Source organism: Chrysemys picta, chromosome 8 (assembly GCF_011386835.1).
Source record: "Chrysemys picta bellii isolate R12L10 chromosome 8, ASM1138683v2, whole genome shotgun sequence".
In the NCBI taxonomy this organism is placed as follows: domain Eukaryota; kingdom Metazoa; phylum Chordata; order Testudines; family Emydidae; genus Chrysemys; species Chrysemys picta.
This window is the reverse complement of record NC_088798.1, coordinates 45771868-45794653: the sequence shown is the minus strand read 5'-3', so window position 1 is coordinate 45794653 and position 22786 is coordinate 45771868. Positions and strand designations below refer to the sequence as shown.

Here is a 22786-nt window from a genome sequence, read left to right as displayed (position 1 = left end):
AATTATACCACATCATTCAAAAGAAAGAAGCATTCAGAACAAAAGGAATGGCATTACACGCATTAAAATCTTGCTAGTCTATCAAATTGAAATGGTACGGGGTTAACACAAGAACTAACCTGGTTTCTGTACTAAATTTACAAGCTGCTACATTGTGTAGCTATTAAAGTCATTGGGACTACTGATGTGAGCAAGTTCACATCAAAATTAATAAGTGTTGCACAACCTAGCCCTAAGTTTCTAATACACTAATTATGTGCATGTTCCACCAAATCCTATTAAGACAAAACTCCCATTGAAATCACTGGGAGTTTTGCCTGCATATAGCCCAGATTGTAAACTCTTTGGGGCAGTGACAGACTTCCTATGTCTCTGTACAGTTTTTAGTACAAGGGGCCGTAATCTTCATTGTGTGTTTGAGTGCTATTATAATAAAATAAATAGTAGGATCACCCAGTATTTTTTCAAGGAGTGATCATAGAGAAGTTAATGAAAGAATGTTGGTATTATTCGTTGATGAGGTCACAATATAATGGACTATATGTCTACTAGAAAAATGTATACCCCATTCTAGTTGTGAACTGTATTACTGTTTAGCATGATAGTTTATCTGGAAACCTCATATTAGCAGTATACATGTTTATCAGTGAGATATATTAATCTTGCTGAGGTAGATTATGCAATCTAAGTGATTATGAGGAAATGGATGTGCATATTGTGAATGGTTCCATGTTAGAACTGAAAGGGAGTTTATTGTGGAAGTGCATAGTCTCAGTTCATTGTTGTTTTAATTTTTTCTTCATTGCACTAAAAAATATACTTAAGCAACCTACACTCTATTCCCCCCCCCCCCCTAGAGAATACCAATAGAACTAGTCTGCAGGTTCAGTGCAATATATGGTCATGGCTTTATATTTTGTCCTTTTTACTTTTTCTACAAAGCAATTTAAGGAACGAGAAGCAATTTAGGAAATTTCCGCATGTTAAATCTCTTTTATTCACAGGGAATGTATAACTTCAAATTATGTAATGAATTTGGCAAACTGACCTGCAACATTTAATGAATTGTTATCCTAAAATAAAATACATTTGATGCAATATTGTAAATTAAGACCAGATTACACATGATCTGTTTTTAAATGTAATTCAAATATTAAAATCTATACAGCCAACAAATGTGAATGTACAACAAACTGGATAACAGCATTAAAGTGCACTTTTCCAGGATGTGTGTCAAAGTTTCTGGCTGATAACACTTTCTACTTCCACTTTGTGGGTTTCATCCAGGACCTCAAAATACAAATAAAAACCTGCATCTGGCAGTAAAATGACTGGAAATGTCAGAGCTGGATCATGCCTAACTTTCAAACTGCTCAGCTCTGTTACAATGGTGTTCATTTTAAGTTGCAACATTCTAAAAAATGCAGAATGAGGTGATAGGAGTAGGGGGACTAGAGAAACTAAAGCACAAGGAAAACATCAGGACTCTAATGATACCATTAATCATTCGATTAAAATAGCTTGCCTCCAGTCAACAGTACTCATTCTTTCAAGCTGTCCCTTTTTAAGGGGCTCTTCATCTAGTGTCTAGATCAGTAACTTGAGTTCAGGAAACTGTAGCACTTTGCATATTAATAATAATTAAATAAAGGATGCTAACACTCAGAAATGCTAGCTAACTTCTGAACTCTTACTGAGACCTGCATGAAATTACAGTTGACCTAGCTACTTATGTGGCCTTGTATAGTCAAACCTTAAACTACACAATTGACTGCATTTTGTTCAGACACTATTTCTTTAACAGGATTCTCTAAGGAGTATGTGGATTCATAACCTGCACTTGATTTCTGTATTGATTAAAGGACCAGTTTATTGTCAGTGGTCCAGTAACAACGTTTAAGCTTAATGACATCTGAACAAATATAGAGATGATAAAATATCTGGGCAAATATCTGACTTCAAGTAGACAGGCTAGATCTTTATCTGGTGTAAACTGGTGTAGCTCAATTGACTTCAGTGGAACTATGCTTAAGCCAGATGAGGATCTGGCCCACACATTCTTTCACATCATTTTGCCTAATGAGCAGTAATCCACAGTCTTTCATGGGTGAAATTTTCATTAAATTTCATGTGTCTGCCTGTGAAGGACTCCAGAATTGGCACCATATAAGACACTAAAATAGCACATTGATTACAACTAATGAACGTGTAAAAACGTACCATTAACAAACTTCCAGGCATGCTGCAAAGGCTCCTTGTTCTCCCTCAGAAGGGACAGAGGAAGCCCACATCAGAATGCCCCTTATCCCAGTGGGTAGGGCACTCATCTGGGAGATGGCACATCCCTTCTACACCTCAGGTGGAGGGCAGAGTTGAACTGATGGACCCCCACATCTCAGTTGAGTTCCCTAACCCCTGGGCTAAAAGTGATGATCAGGCAGCTCCTCCTCCGTTTCCCAAAAGCACCTAACTCCAAGAGGGTTTGCAGCTGAGAATACCGAGCAGAAGGAGGTGCTTCCCTGTGCCTGTGCTTAGGCACCAATCTCTTTGAGGGGCTGAGGTTCAGAACACACCCCTCCCCTGGGCATCTCCCATTGCTTAGCTTAGGCAGGGAGCTGCCTAGCATGATAGCTTTTGTGAACCCAGTTCTGAGGCACCTCTCTCTCCCCATTTATTGTGTAGGGAGCATTGCTACTGAACTCAGGCTTTGGGAATCCCAATAGTTTTTTCTAGGCTTCTAAAAGTTAGGCATGGTGAGGCTGAGCATCATCATGCCTAAGTTCCTTTGTAAATCTAGCCCTTAGTGTTCAACCAAACAGTCTCTTTGGATGCAAAACTCTCAAAAGAGTAGGTTGCAGGATTGGGCCCTTAACACTGAGTGCACTATGTGACAAAACAGTAATGTCATGGATGAACTAAAGGCCCAGATCCTCAAAGGCATGTAGACACTGCACTCCCATTTAAATCAATACCTAAATACCAGGTTCAGAGTAGCAGCCGTGTTAGTCTGTATCCGCAAAAAGAACAGGAGTACTTGTGGCACCTTAGAGACTAACAAATTTATTAGAGCATAAGCTTTCGTGGACTACAGCCCACTTCTTCGGATGCATCTAAATACCGTTAAGAATCTGGGCCTAGATGATTATCCAGAGCCAAAAAAACATGGCTTATCCTATGTCTCATAATTGACCATACTTATCCCAGTGTCACATCACATTTATCTAGATCTTCAGCTGGGGTAAACCTGGGTGTCTTTGTCTCCAGTAGAAATATATTGATTTACTCCAGCTAAGAACCTTGCCTACGGATTTTATTTGCAGTTGTTTGTTTTTTTGTTGGACCTCTTTTAAAAGGGGAGGAAAAAAAACACGGCTTGTGTGCTGTATTATGCAGCTCAGTATTTGGAAGCACCCTGATTATCTGATGTTAAGGGACTGGGAATCTTATAGATATTAATGAGCTTTGGGTCAGGCCTGAGTTACTGGACCATTTCTATGGCAAAGTTTGTGCAAACTTCTTATAGCCGTAAGCATAAAACATTGACTCCTCTGCTTTGGCAGCAGACTGTCAACCTACTCATTATATGCTCATACCTCTTTTTATGATTACTAGTGCGGAAAAACAATGAGAAGTGTTTTATTGATTCAGTGCTGGGGATGTGGGGTGACTCTGACTGTCCACAGAGCTTGTTGAATAAGTCACTTGTGAATATTTCATTTGCTAAATGAGCGCTAGCCTTCAGTGAATAAATGATTCACAACCAACTTTGTAAGTGCTATAATTTATGCTATTTCTCTCAATCTATCACAGAACATTCTGTCTGATAAGGACACTTATTTTAGTAAAAATATTTTTTGTTTCACATAATGCTGTTCTTGGGAGGACAATTGTTGTGCCTAAAGAAACTTACTGGAGAGTTTGTACTGCCTTTTGGAGATATCCCATCTCCTAGAACTGGAAGGGACCTTGAAAGGTCATTGAGTCCAGCCCCCTGCCTTCACTAGCAGGACCAAGTACTGATTTTGCCCCAGATCCCCAAGTGGCCCCCTCAAGGACTGAACTCACAACATTGGGTTTAGCTGGCCAATGATCAAACCACTAAGCTATCCCTCCCCCCCTTACTTCTTTGAAGTAAGAAGAAAGTCTCTTGAATAAAGATAAATCCTTAGATGTACTGCCACATACAGAACAAACTACTGGTTAAGCAAATTTAAATGTATCAAGTGTGTATTTGCCAAGCACTCCTACTCCACATGCACAAACAGACTGTCAAAGAATGGAGTACAGTAAGGGTTCTGTTCCTAATGTAGCTCAAAGAGTTCTACTGAAATTATATTCAGGGTGGTTGTTTCACAACAATAAACACAAGTACTAGGCATCTATAGAAATATGTCCCTGACCAAGAAATTTATATTACAGAGAGTAGTCTGAAAAGTAGCTCCCTACAAATGCTATTGTGAGGTTCTATGTCTATTCTTATTGACTCCCAGAAAAGTCATCTTTTGGTTATATTTGATCTAACTACCTGCCCTGCAAGTTCAGCCTGGGATCTGATGCATAACCACCGATATTAACTGATAGTTTTGCTCATGATGAATGAGGTAGAACACAGTTCATATAAAATGTCCATAGTCAGTGGTATGGGAACACTTTGAATATTAGGGGTGCTGAAAGCCAGTCCCCTTACCCCAGTCTGTTTCCCCATACACACAAGCTGGGACCCGGGGGCTGCTAGCAGCAGTAAAACTTGATTGTTCCTAAAATCAGCAGATATGACAGTTACACACAGGTAGCAGACTTGAGTAAGAAGGTGCTCTTTTTAAATATTTAGTGTTTGATCCTAACTTTGAAGTGTAATTCTACTTTTGAAAAAAACCTTACAGTTGTCATTGTGAGGTTTGGTATTTGTTGCCTTTCAGACTTTGATTTCAGATGTTCTTTTTAGGATAGATTGTGCCTTTTGGAGACAGTCCAGAGTAAGGATGGTGCAGTGCTGTACCATCTCCATGGGAGGTATTGGGACCTGTGAGAGAGAGTGCCTCCCCAAAGTCCTTCGCATGTAATGGGAGCAAGCCCACATCTACAGCCTTTACGCATGCAGCATGCTCCATTGTATAGTAGTCGAGCTCCATGCACCAGCGTGGGGAAGGAAGGGCCACAACCTTACTCCTTCACAGCTCCCTTTGAGGCACTGTGCACCCATGGGGGACTAGGGAATGAGCAGTCCCTGCACTGTCCAGATGCTGACTCAGACAGTGCCTGGCCTTTAGTGGGCTGCATGTGGTGCTTGTGGGGAGGAGTGGCGTGTGGCAGGGAAGTTCCTCATGCCTCCCCCCTCACCCACATTGCACACATGTAAGAGGCAAGAGTGTGCCTAACCTCCTATATGTGAAACTAACTGCAAGCCCTGCACATCTCAGACTAGGTTCTGAGAGTGAAGCTGGCTACCTACTTTACCTCACAGAACAGGCTGTAAAAAATGCTCTAAAGGAAAATTATACCCTCAGTCAGGGCCGGCTCCAGGGTTTTTGCCGTCCCAAGCAGCCAATAAAAAAAGCCGCAATCATGATCTGCAGCACTTCGAGCTGCCGCCGCTTTATTCTTCGGCGGCAATTTGGTGGCAGGTCCTTCACTCCAAGAGAGAGTAACACACAGAAAACACTTACTTTTAGAGAATACAAAAATGTATATGATTGTTATAGAGTGATAGATTTCAAGGCCAGAAGGGACCATTGTGATCATGTACTGATCTCCTGTATCCCCACAGGCCATAGAACTTCCCCAAAATAATTCCTAGAGTATGTCTTTTAGAAAAACATCCAGTCTTGATTTAAAAATTCTCAGTGATGGAGAATCCATCATGACCCTTGGTAAATTGTCTCAATAGTTAATTATTCATTGTCATAAATGTACTCTTTATTTCCAGACTGAATTTATCTAGCTTCAATTTCCAGACATTGGATCGTGTTTTATCTTTTTCTGCTAAACTGAAGAGCCCATTATTAAATATTTGTTCCCCATTTAGATACTTTACAGACTGTAATCAAGTCACCCCTTAACCTTCTCTCTATTATGCTCATGTTATGCTGATTATACACCATGACCTCAAAGTCTTTTTCAGGGTCACTGCTTCCCAATATAGATTTTCCCCTATACTGTAAGTATGGCTTACATTCCTGGTTCCTAGATGTACATATTTACATTTAGCTGTATTAAAAGGCAGTGTTTGCTCATGACCAGTTTATCAAGTGATCCAGATTGCTCTGAATCAGTGACTTGTCCCTTCATTATTCATCACTCCCTCAATTTTTGTGTCTTATGAAAACTTTATCAGTGATGATTTTATGTTTTATTTCAGATCATTGATAAAAATGTTAAATAGCATATGACCAAGAACCTATCCCTGTGGGACCCCACTGGAGAAATGCCCACCCAATGAAAAACCCCAATTTACACTTACATTTTGAGACTTATCAGTTAGCCAGGTTTAATCCATATAATGTGTTTCATGTTAATTGTATATCCTTCTAGTTTTTAAATCAAAATGTTCTGTGGTACCAGTCAAATGCCATAAAGAAGTCTAAGTGTATATGTCAATACTATTACCTCTAACAACCAAATTTGTAACTTCATAATAAAAAATCAAGTTAATTTGACAAGATCTATTTTCCAGAAACTCATGCTGATTTGCATTAATTACATTCTTTTCCTTTAATTCTTTTTATTAATTGAATCCTGTATCAGCTGCTCTATTATTTTGCCTGGGACTGATGTCAGGCTGACAGGCCTATAAATACCCAGGACATTCAGTTTACCTTCTTTTAAAAAATTGGCACAATAGTTGCTTGCTTCCAGTCATCTGGAAATTCTCCAGTGCTCCAATGCTTATTGAAAATCAATATTAGTGGTCTGATGAGCTCCTCAACACGCATCCAAGAGTTTTGAAAGAGCTGGCTATTTGGACCTGCTGATTTTAAAAAGGTCTAATTTCAGCCTTCACTTCCCCTTTAAGCAAGATTAGTTTTTTAAACACTATGCCCTTCTTCCTTAAGGGTGGGTGTTCAAAGGAACACATCTGTTAAGAACAAAGGGGTTATTTACGCAATCAGGCCTTTGAATTGATCTGTACTTTGGTTGAAATTCACTTGCATAAGAGACAAGCACAAGACCTATGTACTCCTTAAGTCCCACTGAAAATCCTAAATGGGAGTTAGGCTGGACTCTTCCTTTCTACTGAATCAGCCTGATGAGCTGAACCAGCATTAATGGAAACAATCAGCACCCAGTATAGGTCTGAAGGAAGTTATATCCCTTTGGGAGCAAGGTGTGAGATGGGAAGGAACTGTACTTTTTTGAGCTCCAATTATGTCTGAAGGCTCCCCCTTGAATGGTTCAGTCCTGGGGAGGAGTACTACATGCCTCCCTTTATTCAGGGCTTTAAGCAAAGGTCTAGACATATGTTGGAAAAGTAATAAAGGGAAAAACGCACCATGTCCAGTAAGTACTGGAATGTGTTGGGCACAATTTCTGGTGTCATTAGGTGGAGAGAGAAACTAAGGGGTATTTGACTTGATTTTGACTTACAGGGAGGAATCAGTTGTGAATCTGAAGGTGGAAGTCAACTTGGAAGGAAGGAATGAGAGCAGCAGAATACAATGGACTTAAAAAAGTTCAGACTTCAGCAAACTCAGAAATGGGTAGGTAGTGCCCTATGGGGGAAAAACATCTAAAAGGAAAAAGAGTTCAGGAGAGCTGGCAGTTTCTCAGAAAATATTTAATGGCACAAAAGCAAACTATGCTGATGTGAAGGAAAGATGGGAAGAATAGGAAGAGGCAAAGATGGTTGCATAAGGAGCTCTTTAATGACCTGACAATCAAAAAGGAACACTATAAAAAGTTGAAACATGGTCAAATTAATGAGGATGAGTACAAAAGAATAGCTCGGCATGCATGCAGGGATAAAATCAGAAAGGCTAAGGTACAAAAGAGGCAGTAAGGAGAGGTTCTATAAACATATCAGGAACAAAAGAAACATGAAGGGAAGTATAAGCTCACTACTTAGAGGGGAAGGAGAGCGAATACCAGATACCAAGAAGGCTCAGGTGCTTATATTGCTTCAGTCTTGTTAAAAAGATCAATTATGACCAGCTGCTTAACTCAATTAATATTAACAAGGTGGAAGGAACACAAGGGAAAATAGAGAAATAACAGATTAAAGAATATTTAGATGAATTATATGTATTCAAGTAATCAGGCCCTGATGAAATTCACCCTAGGCTTAAGGAACTAATTGAAATCTAAGAATCTTGAAACCATTTGAGTTATGTTTGAGAACTCATGGAAGATGGGTAAGATCCAAGAGGGCTAAAGAAGAGCAAACATTCTGAGGAACAAAGGACTCAGGGAATTAGATCAGTCAAACTAACTTCAATTCCTGGAAAGATACTAGAACAGTTTTTTATTTAAAATTGGTGTGTAAGCACCTAGAGGATAATAGGGTTATAAGGAATAGTCAACATGGGGTGGGGAGGGGATGAGGAATAAGTTTATAACATTTGCAGATGACGCCACATAGGGTGAAGTTGCAAGCACTTTGGAAGACAGGAATTCAAAATAACCTTGACAAATTGGAGAAATGGTCTGAAATCAGCAACACGAAGCTCAAAAAAGACAAGTGCAAAGCACTATCGTTTGGAGGGAAAATCAAATGCACAACAAAAGGGGGAATAAAGGGTTACACAGTAGTACTGGGAATTATAGTAGACTACAAATGGCATATGAACCAAAAATGTGATGCAGTTTTGAAAAAAGGCTAATATCAGTCTGGGGTGTGTTAGGAGTGCCATATGCAAGATGCAGGAGGTAATTGTTCTTCTGTACTCAGCACTGGTGAGGCATTGTCTGGAGTACTATGTCCAGGTGTTGGTGCCGCATTAAAAGGAAAACATGGAGAAATGAGAGTTTAGCAGAAAGCAACAATAAATGATAAATGTTTGGAAAACATAAGCTATGAGGAAGCTAAAAAAACTGGGCATGTTTAATCTCAAGGAAAGAAGACTGGGGGTGGGGGAGGGGTCCTGACAAGTCCTCAAATATATTAAGACCTGTTATAAAGAGGATGGCAATCAATTGTTCTACATGTCTGCTGAAGGTAGGCCAAAGAATAATTGGTTTAATCTGCAGCAAAGGAGATTTAGTTTAGATATTCGGGGGGGGGGGGGGGAGGGAAACCTTTCTAACTGTAAGGCTACTTAAGTCCTGGAATAGATTACCAAAACAGATTGTGGAATCCCAGTCATTAGTTTTTAAGAACAGGTTAGACAAATATCTGTCAGGGATGATCCAGGTTTACATAGTCCTGCCTCACTGCAGGGGGCTGAACTTGGATGACCTCTTGAAGTCCCTTCCAGCCCTACACATCGGTGCTGGAACTTGAGGTGCTGGGGGAGAGGGCTGCCACACCCCCTGGCTTGAAGTGGTTTCCATCCTATACAGGGTTTACAGTTTGGTTCAATGGCTCTCAGCACCCCCACCATACTTTTCCATTCCCCCCCCCCCCCCGGTCCTTCATTCCTATGATTCTATGAATGTAACCCATAAATGTATTGAGCATAAAATATGGTTTCAACCTCACATTTTTCTCAACCAGTAAAGTAATACATCAATACTTTTAAATCAGTTATGAAGCAAAGGTTTGACTTCCCAGAAATTGTAATGGTTATCAGGGTACCAGCTGAAGCTATTTTGTTATTTCATCTTCAGAGTAAAGTAAGAAAAAAACCTCAAACCGTAATTACTATATCTTGTTTGGATTTATTTATCCTCATGCATCTTCTAAATAAGCATGGCTTCTAATACACTGCATGGTAAAGACAAGTGGCCTGACTTTCAGAAGTGCTAAACATCCACAATTCCCACTGAAGTAAATGGGAACTACAAGTGTTTAGTACCTATAAATCTGCAGGTACGAAGGGCTGTATTGTAATTAACCCTTAAGGGGGAGCTATTTGGTTCATTCTTCCTGTTCCATCCTAGGGATTGGTGGGGCGTAATCTGTGTCTGCAGAAGGGTTCTGTGTTGGCTCTGGTACATGGCCCAGTGCATTTGGGGACAGAGCCGCTTTTGCCACTGCCTGTTTCTGTATAGGATGTGAAATGGCAGCCTGGTGGCAGCTTCTCTTTTCTGCTTTTGAACTCTCTCCAAGAAAGGGTTTGGCCCACAATGGGGCATTTTACTCCCCTCTGTTGCTTTGCAGCAGGGCCTCTGTTTGAGCCATAAATAAGGGCAGCTCCTAAAGAAAGACTGGCTCTAATGCACCAAGGATATAACATAACTGAAGACCTTACCCCGGAGATGAGTTTGGCATGCTGTCTATGGTGTGTGAATATTTCAGTAGTCATTACAGTGCTGCTCTACACTGTAAACTCGTATATGAATGGCTACCCCAAAATAAATAAATCTCAATACTGTACATTCAAATAAATAATATAAACAATTTCCTGGTCAACACAAGACTCATCTTAGGCAAATGATGTCAGCAAATACTACAAGTCACTGCCAAAGGGCTTCATTTAGCAATTGTTATTGGGTATTTTTCATTTTTATTTACCTTATTTTTCTGTCTAGCAGGGTCAACACTAGGTCAGCATATAATGATCTATAATGAGTCTGTATCTGCAACTGTAGAAACCAGACACAATTACTGTAGGTCAGCTTGCCATTTTCTACATGATTTACTGTCGGTACCAAAATGCCTGGACCCGAACACAATGTTCCATTTCAAATGGAGCTCATATACTTGTTCAACCAGGGACACTGCAAGCTCTCGGGAAACTGCTTTATTTCCAGAAAGAGCTTGCTTCCCTGTGAAGTGGATGCATACTTTGTATTTTGTCTTTCACTTGAGTGAAATGTTGGACAGTAACAAATATTAAAGCACAGCTTGCAACAGATTCTTTTATATTATACATTAACTGTGGCTGAAGATGCAATATTGGCTGTCCTGGTATTACAGTGACAGCATTATGTATAGGCCCTACCAAATTCAGGGTCCATACTGGTCAATTTCATGGCCAGAGGGTTTTCATTTGGTCAATTTCACGATTTCAGATGTTTATATTTGAAATTTCACGGTATTGTAACCGGGGGGGAGGGTGTCCCAAGATTGTCACCCTCATTTCTGTGCTGCGTAGGCAGCAGCCTCTGAGCTTCCTGCAGTTAGAGGAGATTCTGGGAGGTGGAGGTGGGTAGGATCTCCCCCACGCTACTAGGAGTGCCCTAGCCGGGGGCTGCTAGTCCAGGCCAGTGACAGATTAAGGCAGGGGCCCCTGGCCAATCTGGGAGTCCACTTGAAAAATGGGTGCCCCAGCCCCAGAAGAAACTATAGGGTGGAAGAACGGTGGGGGGTGCCCTTAGCTCCGGCTGGAGCAATGGGGAGCAGAAGCCCCCAGCTCTGGCTGGAGCGGGGGGAGGCCCCGAGCCCAGTCTGTCCCAGCTGCAGCCACTGGGAGCAGAAGCCCCCACCCCAGCAGGAACTGCTGGGGGAGGAAGGGGAAGCCAGGAGCTCGGCGCCCAGAGCTGCGGCAGGAAATGCGGGGGTGGGAGGGAGAGGAGACGGAGGCACACAGCCCAGCTCCCTCCGTGCTGCCTCTGGAGGTGGATCTGATCTCCCCACCAAGAGCAGTTATACAGGGAAAGGACAAGTCCTATCCCTCCTCAGTGTGGCTGGACTAGCAGTTAGGACTCAGAGCCCCAGGCTCCCAGCAGCCGAGGAGATCAGATTTCATGGGGGTGGGCTGATTTTTGGTAGGGCCCTAATTTTGTACAGTGTGGGTCAAATGGTGCAGTCCTTACTCAGCCAAAAAATCTGACCTCATGCAATTATGTGGCTGTAAATGAAGGGAGTAAAAATAGAAATATTCCTTGAGCCACTAGAGAGCACAAATTCTTCTGATTAAAGAACAAACATTAATGGCAGAACTAAAAGAGGCCATGTGTTACTCTATCCTGACCAAAGGGTGAAAGTCATATAGCAGTGGCTAGCAGAAGAATTAGGTTGGAGAAATAAAGCAGGAAAAAATCAAATCAGTGTCTCCAGAATGACAGACTGAGCTTTATCAATGCAGTGACACCACAGGCACTCTGGCTAGCACAGTAAATAATGATAGAACTATAGTTGCTCTGCACAGGGTCCTCCCCATTCACTGCCCCTTCTCTACCACCTCCTAACAGCCTGAGAAATAAGGGTTTGACAGGGAGCTCTGCTGTTGGAAAGGAGTCAGTATACTTAGGTAGACCACTGTTGTGTAGTTCTACCTTACTGCAGGTGCTATTCGAACCCATGAGCTGAACTGTTATCAGTTTCTCTGCACCCCCTTTGATGGGAGTATTGAGCCACTGGAGTTGCCAAAGTATTGATACTGTGGACCCTTCCCTGACCTGTCTCACCAGTCTAATGAGGGCTAGAATGGAGAGCATCTTAACAGAGCACAGGGACACAGAAGCCCCACTAGGTGCCACTCCAGCCACAACCTCTTCCCTTTTATAGCCCCACAGTAGGGCTCAAGTTGTTTGGGGAGCTGTGCAGAGGGCCCAATGTACTTGAGTAACTTTCTCCCTGAGATCAGAAGTAGTGTATTTTTTTTATTTATGTTTTTGCACAAATCTAATTTTCCTAAGAATTAGAATAACTCTAGCCCTCTTTTCACCCAACCCCACTACACCAACACTGCCTTGAAGCCACCTTTTAATTAAAACCTTGCATGGGAACAACATTATCTCTTAACAAACAATATTCCACTGTATCTGTTTTAATACAATGTGCTTAAATTAGAAAATGTAATACATAGTAATAAACATCTGCTACTTACCAGGTGAAGATAAGACACAGCAATGTGGATATTAAAATAAGAACTTGGTTAAACATTGCAGACTGTGTACGTTGAATGGCTCTATGGAGATCATTCTATATTAATAGAAAAAGCAGGTTGGTTATGTTTTTTTAAATAATGCATCTGCTGATCCTATACAATAGTTCCATGATATTTTGATAAGCTACAATGGCCCAACCGCACTTAAAATTTGCTGAGCACAGTGGATGGTGCAAAGGAGTCAGTTGTTCCCTGATTTCTGTGACTGCGTCTTTGACTACCCTGGCATACTTTAGAGCATCCTGGAGTTTGCGCTAAATTTAATCAGCTGGCCCAAATGGTTCCGTATGCCAGGCAGGAGTAACTGGAGCATAGCACCTCTTTAGACCCCTGGTGGAGAGACTACATGTGAGTGGCATACGAGTTAGCCATGCTGGGAACTTTCCTTGTTGGAAGTCAGTGATGTGCCAGTTTCCACAAACTGAGGAAACTATTGGAAACTATTTCCAAATTTGATACGAAATGGTGATACAGCAAAATGTAGAAGCATTTCCATGATTGAATAGTGAATGTGATTATCCCATGATAAATTTGTCCAGTGCAGTTCCCTGACCGGAAAGCAACAGCCTTGCTGAAGTCAGCAGACTCGGAAATGGATATTTTTTTTTTTAAAGTTATTCTTGCCTCACTATTTTTGGTCATACTTACAATCATGTTCTCCAAAGCATGTTTGGCAAGCCAGCAATTTAAAAATACTGGAATAAATAGGTTTCTTAGTGCAGGCCAGAAAATCTGAGGAGGGGGAAATAAACACAAATACATCTTAACAGCTTTTCTGTCCAAGAAACTACATCCAATACAGTGTTTATAAAATTGTGTACTCCTGATGTAAAAACTGGTAACTATATTACTTTTTTCTGCATAATATATATGATAGGTAGTTTACAGTGTAGATAACATTTTTACTATGCAAGTTTTCTCTGCTTTTACATCTAACTGGTTTATCTTGCTCATTGCATTGTTGGCTGTGTGACTTTTTTAAATATATATTTTTTTTTTCAAAAAGAAAAACATAGTTTGCTAAATTAGCCTCTCCAACAGGGCCTGCTCATCACTCATACAGGTCAATAGAGACTTCCACTCGCTTCAGTGTGTGTTGGAGCAGACCCATAATCCCACCCAGGAATGGACACCGACACTTAATTCAGATACTTACTGTAATGATAAAGGGGACAGCGTTGATTATTTCCAGGAGGAAGGGTATTCGCAAAACTTGTTCCCAGATGTTTCCCTTTTCAAAACAGCAAAAACATACCAAACTTCAGAAATAGACTTTCACTGAGTTGCACTGTAGAGACTGTTCATCCCAAACAACGTGCAAATATGCAGCAATCTGAAAAGACCAAGTGCCTAATCCGGTGGTCCTCACGTAGGCAAGGCTCCCATTGATGTCATTGGGAGTCTTGCCTGAGAGAGGACTGCAGGATTTGGCACTAGTGTTCCTACTGGTGGGTGGGTGGGGGGCAAACAATAGATTAGGTAAATGAGAGAACATGACATCTTTCTGTTTATATATCGGGGAAGTTAAAATAGGGGCCAGCAGCAGAGGAAAACTCCATGAGACTTTCCTCACCGAGCTATCTCCAGATCACTCTGTCAGGAGTCTGCTATCCCTGTGGAATAGGCAGTGGTATTTGGCCCAGTGATTCTTTCAGTATTGAAACTGTTGAACTGTGGATTAAACACTGGGCCAAAAAGAGCAAGAAAGTGTGAGAATAATTCTGTGGTCTAGTGATTTGAGTTCTCACCTGGGATGCAGGAGGCCCAGGATCCAGACCTCCTGCTCCAATGACTTTTTAAAAATGTATCCACAGTGGAACATCTTCAACAGGAGCTAAGGGAGCCCTGAATAAAAATATCCCATAGCTCAGTGACTAAGGCAGTCACCTGAGAGGCAGCAGACTCCAGTTGAAATCCCTTTTCCCTCTTAGGTGGAGAGACAGCTTGGACTTGGGATCTCTCACATCCCAGGTGAGTACACTCACTGCTGGGCTAAAGGTTAAGAGGGAGGTACTCTTCCCCACCCCCTGTTTTGGGTAAGCTCACCTAGAGGTGCCAAATCTAGCAGGCAAGGTCTGAACCTGTTCACCAGATTGGGCCCTGCAGCTGAGTTAGGCAGAGGAATACCTATCTTCCCCCAGTTTGTGCCTTGCTCTTCTAGGGCTTGGGTATCTGGACAGCTAGCATGGGGCACCTAGTACTGTGTATGTTCAGAAGCAGAAGCAAAGGTGCCTTAGGGAACTTTTATGCCAAAAAATTAGGTGCAGGGTGATTTTAAGCACCTACAGGGTTTGGGGGTTGCTGAGCAGTATTTTGTGAATCCCAGTGGGTCCCAATTCTGGGATTTAGGCACCCAAGTCCTCTTGTGAATCCAGCTCCCAGTGACTCTTCACAAAGGTAAAGTTCATGAAGCTCATACTAGTTAATGTAATACTGCAGCATTTACATTGTGGAATAAATCATGTAAATATTGCAAGAATTTGAAGTGCAGTAGGATAAATTAAAAATATAGACATAAATGATCTGACATTTATATCAACAAATTAATCAATCCTCATTATTATATCATCTGACTCAGTCACTGAATGCTAAATACAAGCTTTGTTGTGCAAAAAGGAAATCCTCTATTCTCCCCCCGCCTCTCCCCACACACCTTCATCTCCAGAAGCCACTGCTGCTATAGTGCCAGAATAATTTTATTTTGACAGATGAAGGAGACTATAGTTGGATAGTTTTAAATGTTCTGCGTGGTAACTGTACACAGAAGTGATGGGAGGAGGAGGATTAAAGGCTGTGGTTGTATTTAACTGTGGGCACAATAAAAAAAACTATAATGAATTAGAAATTAGAAATTCAAATTTAATTTAAACTCACTCACCATGTGTTTCTACTGAACAAATATCTTCGCATATTTTACTTTCTAGGGGACTGCTCTTTATGCTTCCTAACAAAGGATGATCAGCTGCTACAGATTTCATTGTATTGGTAGTGTCCATTACAAGAGAGAAAAAAGGACACACATGTAGCAAACACAAAGGAAGTTCTTTATTCGGGATTCTGGACATGCAGATCCTGCTGCTACCTGGTTCTCAATGTTGCAGATTGTTGGAACAAAGCTTGTGTCCTATCACACAGGATCTGTATTGGGTCTGGCAGACAGTGTTAAGGGGAGCTAATACTTAGAATCATAGAATATTAGGGTTGGAAGAGACTTCAGGAGGTCATCTAGTCCAATCCCCTGCTAAAAGCAGGACCAACACCAACTAAACCATCCCAGCCAGGGCTTTGTCAAGCCAGGCCTTAAAAACCTCTACGGATGGAGATTCCACCACCTCCCTAGATAACCCATTCCAATGCTTCACCACCCTCCTAGTGAAATAGTGTTTCCTAATATCCACCCTAGACCACCCCCATTGCAACTTGAGACCATTGCTTCTTGTTCTGTCACTACCACCACTGAGAACAGCCTAGCACCATCCTCTTTGGAACCCCCCTTCAGGTTGTTGAAGGCTGCTATTAAATCCCCTCTCACTCTTATCTTCTGCAGACTAAATAATCCCAGTTCCCTCAGCCTCTCCTCATAAGTCATGTGCCACAGCCCCCTAATCATTTTCATTGCTCTTTGCTGGACCCTCGCCAATTTGTCCACATCCCTTCTGTAGTGGGGGGACCAAAACTGGACGCAATACTCCAGGTGTGGCCTCACCACTGCCGAACAGAGGGGAATAATCACTTCCCTCGATCTGCTGGCAATGCTCCTACTTATACAGCCCAAAATGCCATTAGCCTTCTTGGCAACAAGGGCACCCTGCTGACTCATATACAGCTACTTGTCCACTGTAATCCCCAGATCTTTTTCTGCAGAACTGTTGCTTAGCCTGTCACTCCCCTGCGGTTCATGGGATTCTTCCTTCCTAAGTGCAGGACTCTGCACTTGTCCTTGTTGAATCTCATCAGATTTCTTTTGGCCCAATCCTCCAATTTGTCTAGGTCACTCTGGACCCTATCCCTATCCTCCAGCATATCTACCTCTCACCCCCAGTTTAGTGTCATCTGCAAACTTGCTGAGGGTGCAATTAATCCCATCATCCAGATCATTAATAAAAATGTTGAACAAAACAAGCCTCAGGACCAACCCCTGGGGCACTCTGCTTGATATCGGCTGCCAACTAGACATCGAACTGTTGATCACTACCCATTGAGCACGAAAATCTAGTCAGCTTTCTATCCACCTTATACTTATATTATTGTGAGAGACCTGCAAAGTTAACAGATCAAGTAGGACGGTTAGTCTCCATGCAGATCTCTGATATAAAAATAATCACTTCAGGAAATGTACAACTTCTCATTATCAGATCCTATAGGACTGATTCTCCACTGACCTGTACCATGTGGAACTCATTGCCAGGGGATGTTGTGAGGGCCAGAACTATTACTGGTTCAAAAAAGAATTGAATAAGTTGATAGAGGATAGATCCATTAATGGCTATTAGCCAAGATGGTCAGGGATGCAGCCCCATGCTCTGGGTGCCCCTAAGCCTCTGACTGCCAAAAGTGGACAACAGGATGGATCAATTGATGATTGTCCTGGTCTGTTCATTTCCTCTGAAGCATCTGGCATTGGCTGTTTTTGGAAGAAAGGATACTGGGCCAAATGAATTGTTGGTCTTACTCAATATGACCATTCTTAAATATAATAATTTACTATATGTGTGAAGTGGATATAAATTGCTACCACAACAGGATGGCAGAGTTTTATACCCACTTTCGAGAGAGATAAAGAACTACTTTAGGGAACTGATTCACCATTACTTTTGTGTACTTATTTAAACTGGTGCAAAGTGGGCTTAGGGATAAAATGCTAGATAAAATAGTTGTGTTTATATAAAATTTGCACAGGTGTAAACTACGCAAGTTCAAGGCCCTAGAACAGGGGTCGGCAACGTTCGGCATGCGGCTCGCCAGGGTAAGCACCCTCGCGGGCCGGGCCAGTTTATTTACCTGCTGACGCGCAGGTTCGGCCGATCGTGGCCCCCACTGGCCGCGGTTCGCCGTCCCGGGCCAATGGGGGCGGCGGGAAGTGGCACGGGCCGAGGGATGTGCTGGCCGCGGCTTCCCACCGCCCCCATTGGCCCGGGACGGCGAACCGCGGCCAGTGGGGGCTGCGATCGGCCAAACCTGCTGCGTCAGCAGGTAAATAAACTGGCCCGGCCCGCTAGGGTGCTTACCCTAGCGAGCCGCGTGCTGAACGTTGCCGACCCCTGCCCTAGAAAATGGCCCAATAACTTTAGAATGAAAAGTGGCACTGCTTTATAAGCAGTATGTTGGCATCAGTTGTTTTTCACTGTGCTATTTTTTCCACCAAGAGACTTATATTTGTAATGGACAACACCTAATCTGTATAAACATTATTAGCTGCTTTTTATCAGGTATAATTTAGTAGCCAGTTTGAAGCTTATTAAAAATGTTATACTCTGAAAAACATTTCTGCCAATCATCACTTGATAAGTATAATAAAGAATTACTCTGTGACTCTGATGGATTGACTAGTTATTAAATACCATTGACTCATAGACTAAAAGCACAAAATGATCTCATTTCACAAAATGAGATATTTAAACTTTTAAAATAAAGGCTTTTCTTATTTTGTTTGGTGAAATGTATTTTACTGTTTTATCCTAATAGCTCAAAATGCAGACTTTTTATAATTCACTGTAATAGCATATAATAAAAATTAAAGGGCAAATTATGTGAAGAAATTCTAACCAAAACATTAGAAAAATATAACTAAAGAGAACTTGACATTTTAAGGAAAAAACAAAGACAAATGTATAATATTTTGTAATTGCATTCATCAGCAGATCTCAAAGCCTTTTTCAAAGTTCCCTAGTTTAGAGTTGGAATAGCTGAGGTGCAGATGGATATGGCCCCATATTTTCAAAATTGCCCTCTATTTGTGTGTGCCTTGATTCCTGAGTGCCCAATTTCAGATGACCGAACCTTGATTTTTTTTAAGTTTTCCAGAAATATTGTGCAGCAACAACTTGAGAGCTGATGTCAGAGAGAGCTGTGGGTACTCCACATATTGAAAAATAAGACCACAGAGACACAACTATACCAAAAAAAAAAAAAAAAAAAAAGCCACCTTTGAAAAATTGTCCCTAACCAACACAGAGAGGCAGTGGAAGAATTAGAAGTGAAACACAAGATTTCTGACTTCCAGTCCCCTGCTCTGATTATTATGATACCTAATACATTTGAGAAACAAGAAAAGGCTGTTTGAGACAATATGCCATCCTCTACAGATTGATCAGACTTTCTGCTTTTGCATTATACCATTTAAGCCCAGAGACAAATGTAGGCCTCTCTTACCTTTACATTTACTTTCTTCAATTGCCTCTTGCAATAATTTTAGTCACAGATTTTCAAAGGTATTTAGGCATTGCTCCATTCAGCATTGCTTGGCCGAAGGAGCAGATTTTCAAAAGGTATTTAGATAATTAAACAAAGATGCGTAGTGGGATTTTCAATAGTACCAAAGGCCGAGGTCCACGAAGGTATTTAAGCTCCTAACTTCTTTGACATAAATGGAAGTCAGGAGCCTAAATGCCTTTGTGGATCTGGGCCAAGGTGCCTATTTACAGCCTTTCATCCCAAAAGGTCCCTAAGCACTTTGGACGTACGTAAATCATAGAATCGTAGGACTGGAAAGGACCTAGAGAGGTCCTCTAATCTAGTCTCCTGCACTCATGGTAGGACTAAATATTATCTAGACCATCCCTGACCGTGTTTATCTAACCTGCTTTTAAAAATCTCCAATGATGGAGATTCCACAGCCTCCCTGGGCAACTTATTCCAGTGCTTAAGCACCCTGACAATTAGGGAGTTTTTCCTAAAGTCCAACCTAAACTGCCCTTGTTGCAATTTAAGTCCATTGCTTCTTGTCCTATCCTCAGAGGCTATGGAGAATAACTTTTCTCTCTCCTCCTTGTAATAACATTTATCACTACACCCACTAATGAAATGCAGTCACAGCTGGAATGGAAGGGTTTTTTGTTTGTTTTTACTGTTAACTGCAAGCCTGTCCAATGGCTTCGGGCAGGAAGTAAAGAAGAATGCACTATCCAAATGAAAGGATGTGAACATTTAAATTAGCAGAGTGCAATTGTCCAAATTAGAATGTAACCCCTAACACTCCCATTCTTCAGAATAGTGCTGTTTGATTTGCAATGAAGTAAAAGCAGTCAAGACCATGGCTTTCATTTTCAACAACACAGTGCTTCGTAGTGCTACTCCAGCATCAGAGGGAATTGCTGAATCAACACCATTTCCTGAATGACCTTGGCACCTGTTGGGAGATGTAGATAGCGCATCTTCAGAAAAAAGATGACGTGAATTTGTCCCCAGATTGTTGGCCTATATTGGCAAATCTATATTCCATTCATTACAAGTCTATACAATGCTACTTGTCGGGTCCTCAGCTGGTGTAAATTGAACTAGCGTCACTAAATCTGACAGAGGGGGGCCGACTTACATTAGCTGAGCATCTGGATGCCTATTTCTTCCTTCACCTTTTTGGTACCATGATACTTATAACTCAGTCCTCTTCAGCTTTTCTTAAGTAAACATTGGGCTGATTAAAATCCCACTGAAGTCAATGAAAAGACTGCCATTGACTGCATGGGCTTTGATTACGGCCCATTGTAAACTTCATAAATCATGAATGAGTCATGCACTTCAGTGTAATATAAGTAACATTTTTCTTGACCAATTAGTCACAAGTAATTTAAGATGATCATTTTTATCTTTCCGTCAACCTGTAAGTAGTAAACTGACTTACAAAGGGATCTCATCTCTGGTCAATGAGGATATGTAAACTCCCCTTAGCATTAAGAGAAATCTATCAAATGGAGAATTGATTCCAAAGAATAAAACCAATTGGCCTTACCTTGTAGCTCAGATAACCCAGCAGCATTGTTTCAAACAGACTTATCAAAGCCACTGAAACCTAACATGATATATAAATATATATGTTAATGCAGAGTTAGTAATGTAATTAATTAAAGCAAAAATTACCTGAAGAATTAAACTGAAAGATTAAAAATAATCAAAACTAGTTGATCTGCGGTGAAGAAATCCTCTCAAACCATCTTTAACCCCTAAATCTTGGTTCTAATCTTAAAATTCCTTACCACAGTATGTGCTGAATAAAGCCCTGTTCCTGTCAAACGATTCATTAGTATTTACCCCCTGCACTTGTCTTAAGTCCTATTGTCTGCTAGGCGCTGCCCTCAAAATCTCCTCCATGAATATTGCTTCAGAAGGTCTCCAGAATGGTCTCTCCATGGGTTTTTAGGGAAGGCCAAATAAAAGCAGCCAGTTTCTGTGTTATGCTGCAACTGGCAGGCTTTTGGCAGCTTCCAGGACTTGTTCCATTTTGAGATGACAGAGTATAAGGAATGTGTTTAAAAAATAAGACAAATGGTGAGAGGAAGTCATGACCTTTTTCAAACATTACACTGAAGTGTTATTTTTTCTTAGTGTGCGTGGGTCATAAATATTACCCCCCAAAAAGTCTTAAAACACAGCAAAAGAGAGATGGTAAATGTCATTGTTTAAATCAGTGTGTGTTGAATTAATGGACATATAAAAGGTCAGTGACCTGTCTTAAACTACTAAAATCTATTTGGTTTACACATTGCATATATACTCCACAATGTCTTTTAAAACTAATCACAAAACCAGCTTAAAAATGTGTGCATATATTAAATTAAAACATTTACTATTTATACATTTGTATTACTTAATATGGAGTCTGGAATCAAATTAGTCTCTATTCCTAATTTAAAATTAATGCTCACTACTAATTAAAGCTTAACATCCTGTACTACTTGCACTTGAAATGACATTATGAAGATTAAAAATAGATGGTGTGAATTAGAAAATATATATTAAAAAAAAATCACCAAAACATTTCACTCTTACAGTAGTTAGCATTGCTCCAGATGAAGTGAAGTTTTTCTCTTGCATAAAAGTGGAATTTAGTTTGTTGTTACTATATAACATTATATCTATCTATCTATCTATCTATCTATATATATATATATATATATATATATCCTCCTATTTTGTGTTTGTGTATCTATTTTCCTGTGTTCGTTGACTAGCATAGGTTTACAGTGTAAGAATAAGCCTAAAACCAGCACCATAAACTACTAAGGCTATGTCTCAATATTTTAAGATTAAATAGCGAAAGTAATCTATATGTCGGTCAAACTTTATTTGCTCAGACCTTGCATATTTTAAACAAATATTCAAAAGTTATCTCCATCAGAGAAATGTTGCTTTAATAAACAACTGTATTACACAGAGATAGAATTCACCATAACGGATTTGTACTGAGGGTAGTGCAAAAATATAATAGCATAATTATACTAGATGGTTCAGGAATCCTTAATACAAGAATTAATTATTTAGGGAGAACTCCCACAACGATCTTCAAAATTTGCTCTTAACTTAATACAAAGCAATAGCTTATTTTCAGAAACCATGTAAAGTTTAATAACTGTGGGCCCGATTCATATGTGCTGAGCACCTGAAATCTCATAACTTCTTTATTTTAGATTAGGAACCATAAAGGCACCTACTTAAAAGACAAGCCATATAACAGACAAGAGCCAGCAGCAATCCCACATAATACAACTAAATAAACTATATAATAGTGCCAATTAGATTTAAAAGAGAAAAAAAAGGGAAACCTGAAATGACATTTCTTAAACAATATCTCCCTCCTCTTGAAGTGTGCCCAGAACGCTAACAAATCCAGACTATTTTGGACCAGGACGGCGATCATCTGC

General features: G+C 40.7%; 1 protein-coding gene across 6 annotated transcripts in view; it reads right to left on the bottom strand.

The window, feature by feature from the left end:
• Window positions 1–22786, bottom strand: part of KCNT2 (potassium sodium-activated channel subfamily T member 2) — a 298580-nt gene that overhangs the window by 166600 nt on the left and 109194 nt on the right. For all 6 annotated transcript variants that reach the window (XM_042840686.2, XM_042840688.2, XM_008164277.4 and 3 more), the window contains exons 6-9: window positions 20878–20937; window positions 14086–14160; window positions 13578–13661; window positions 12870–12964 (exon numbers count right to left, since the gene is read on the bottom strand). In XM_042840686.2, coding sequence (XP_042696620.1) covers window positions 12870–12964; window positions 13578–13661; window positions 14086–14160; window positions 20878–20937 — 314 coding nt within the window. The remainder of the gene's footprint in view (window positions 1–12869; window positions 12965–13577; window positions 13662–14085; window positions 14161–20877; window positions 20938–22786) is intronic.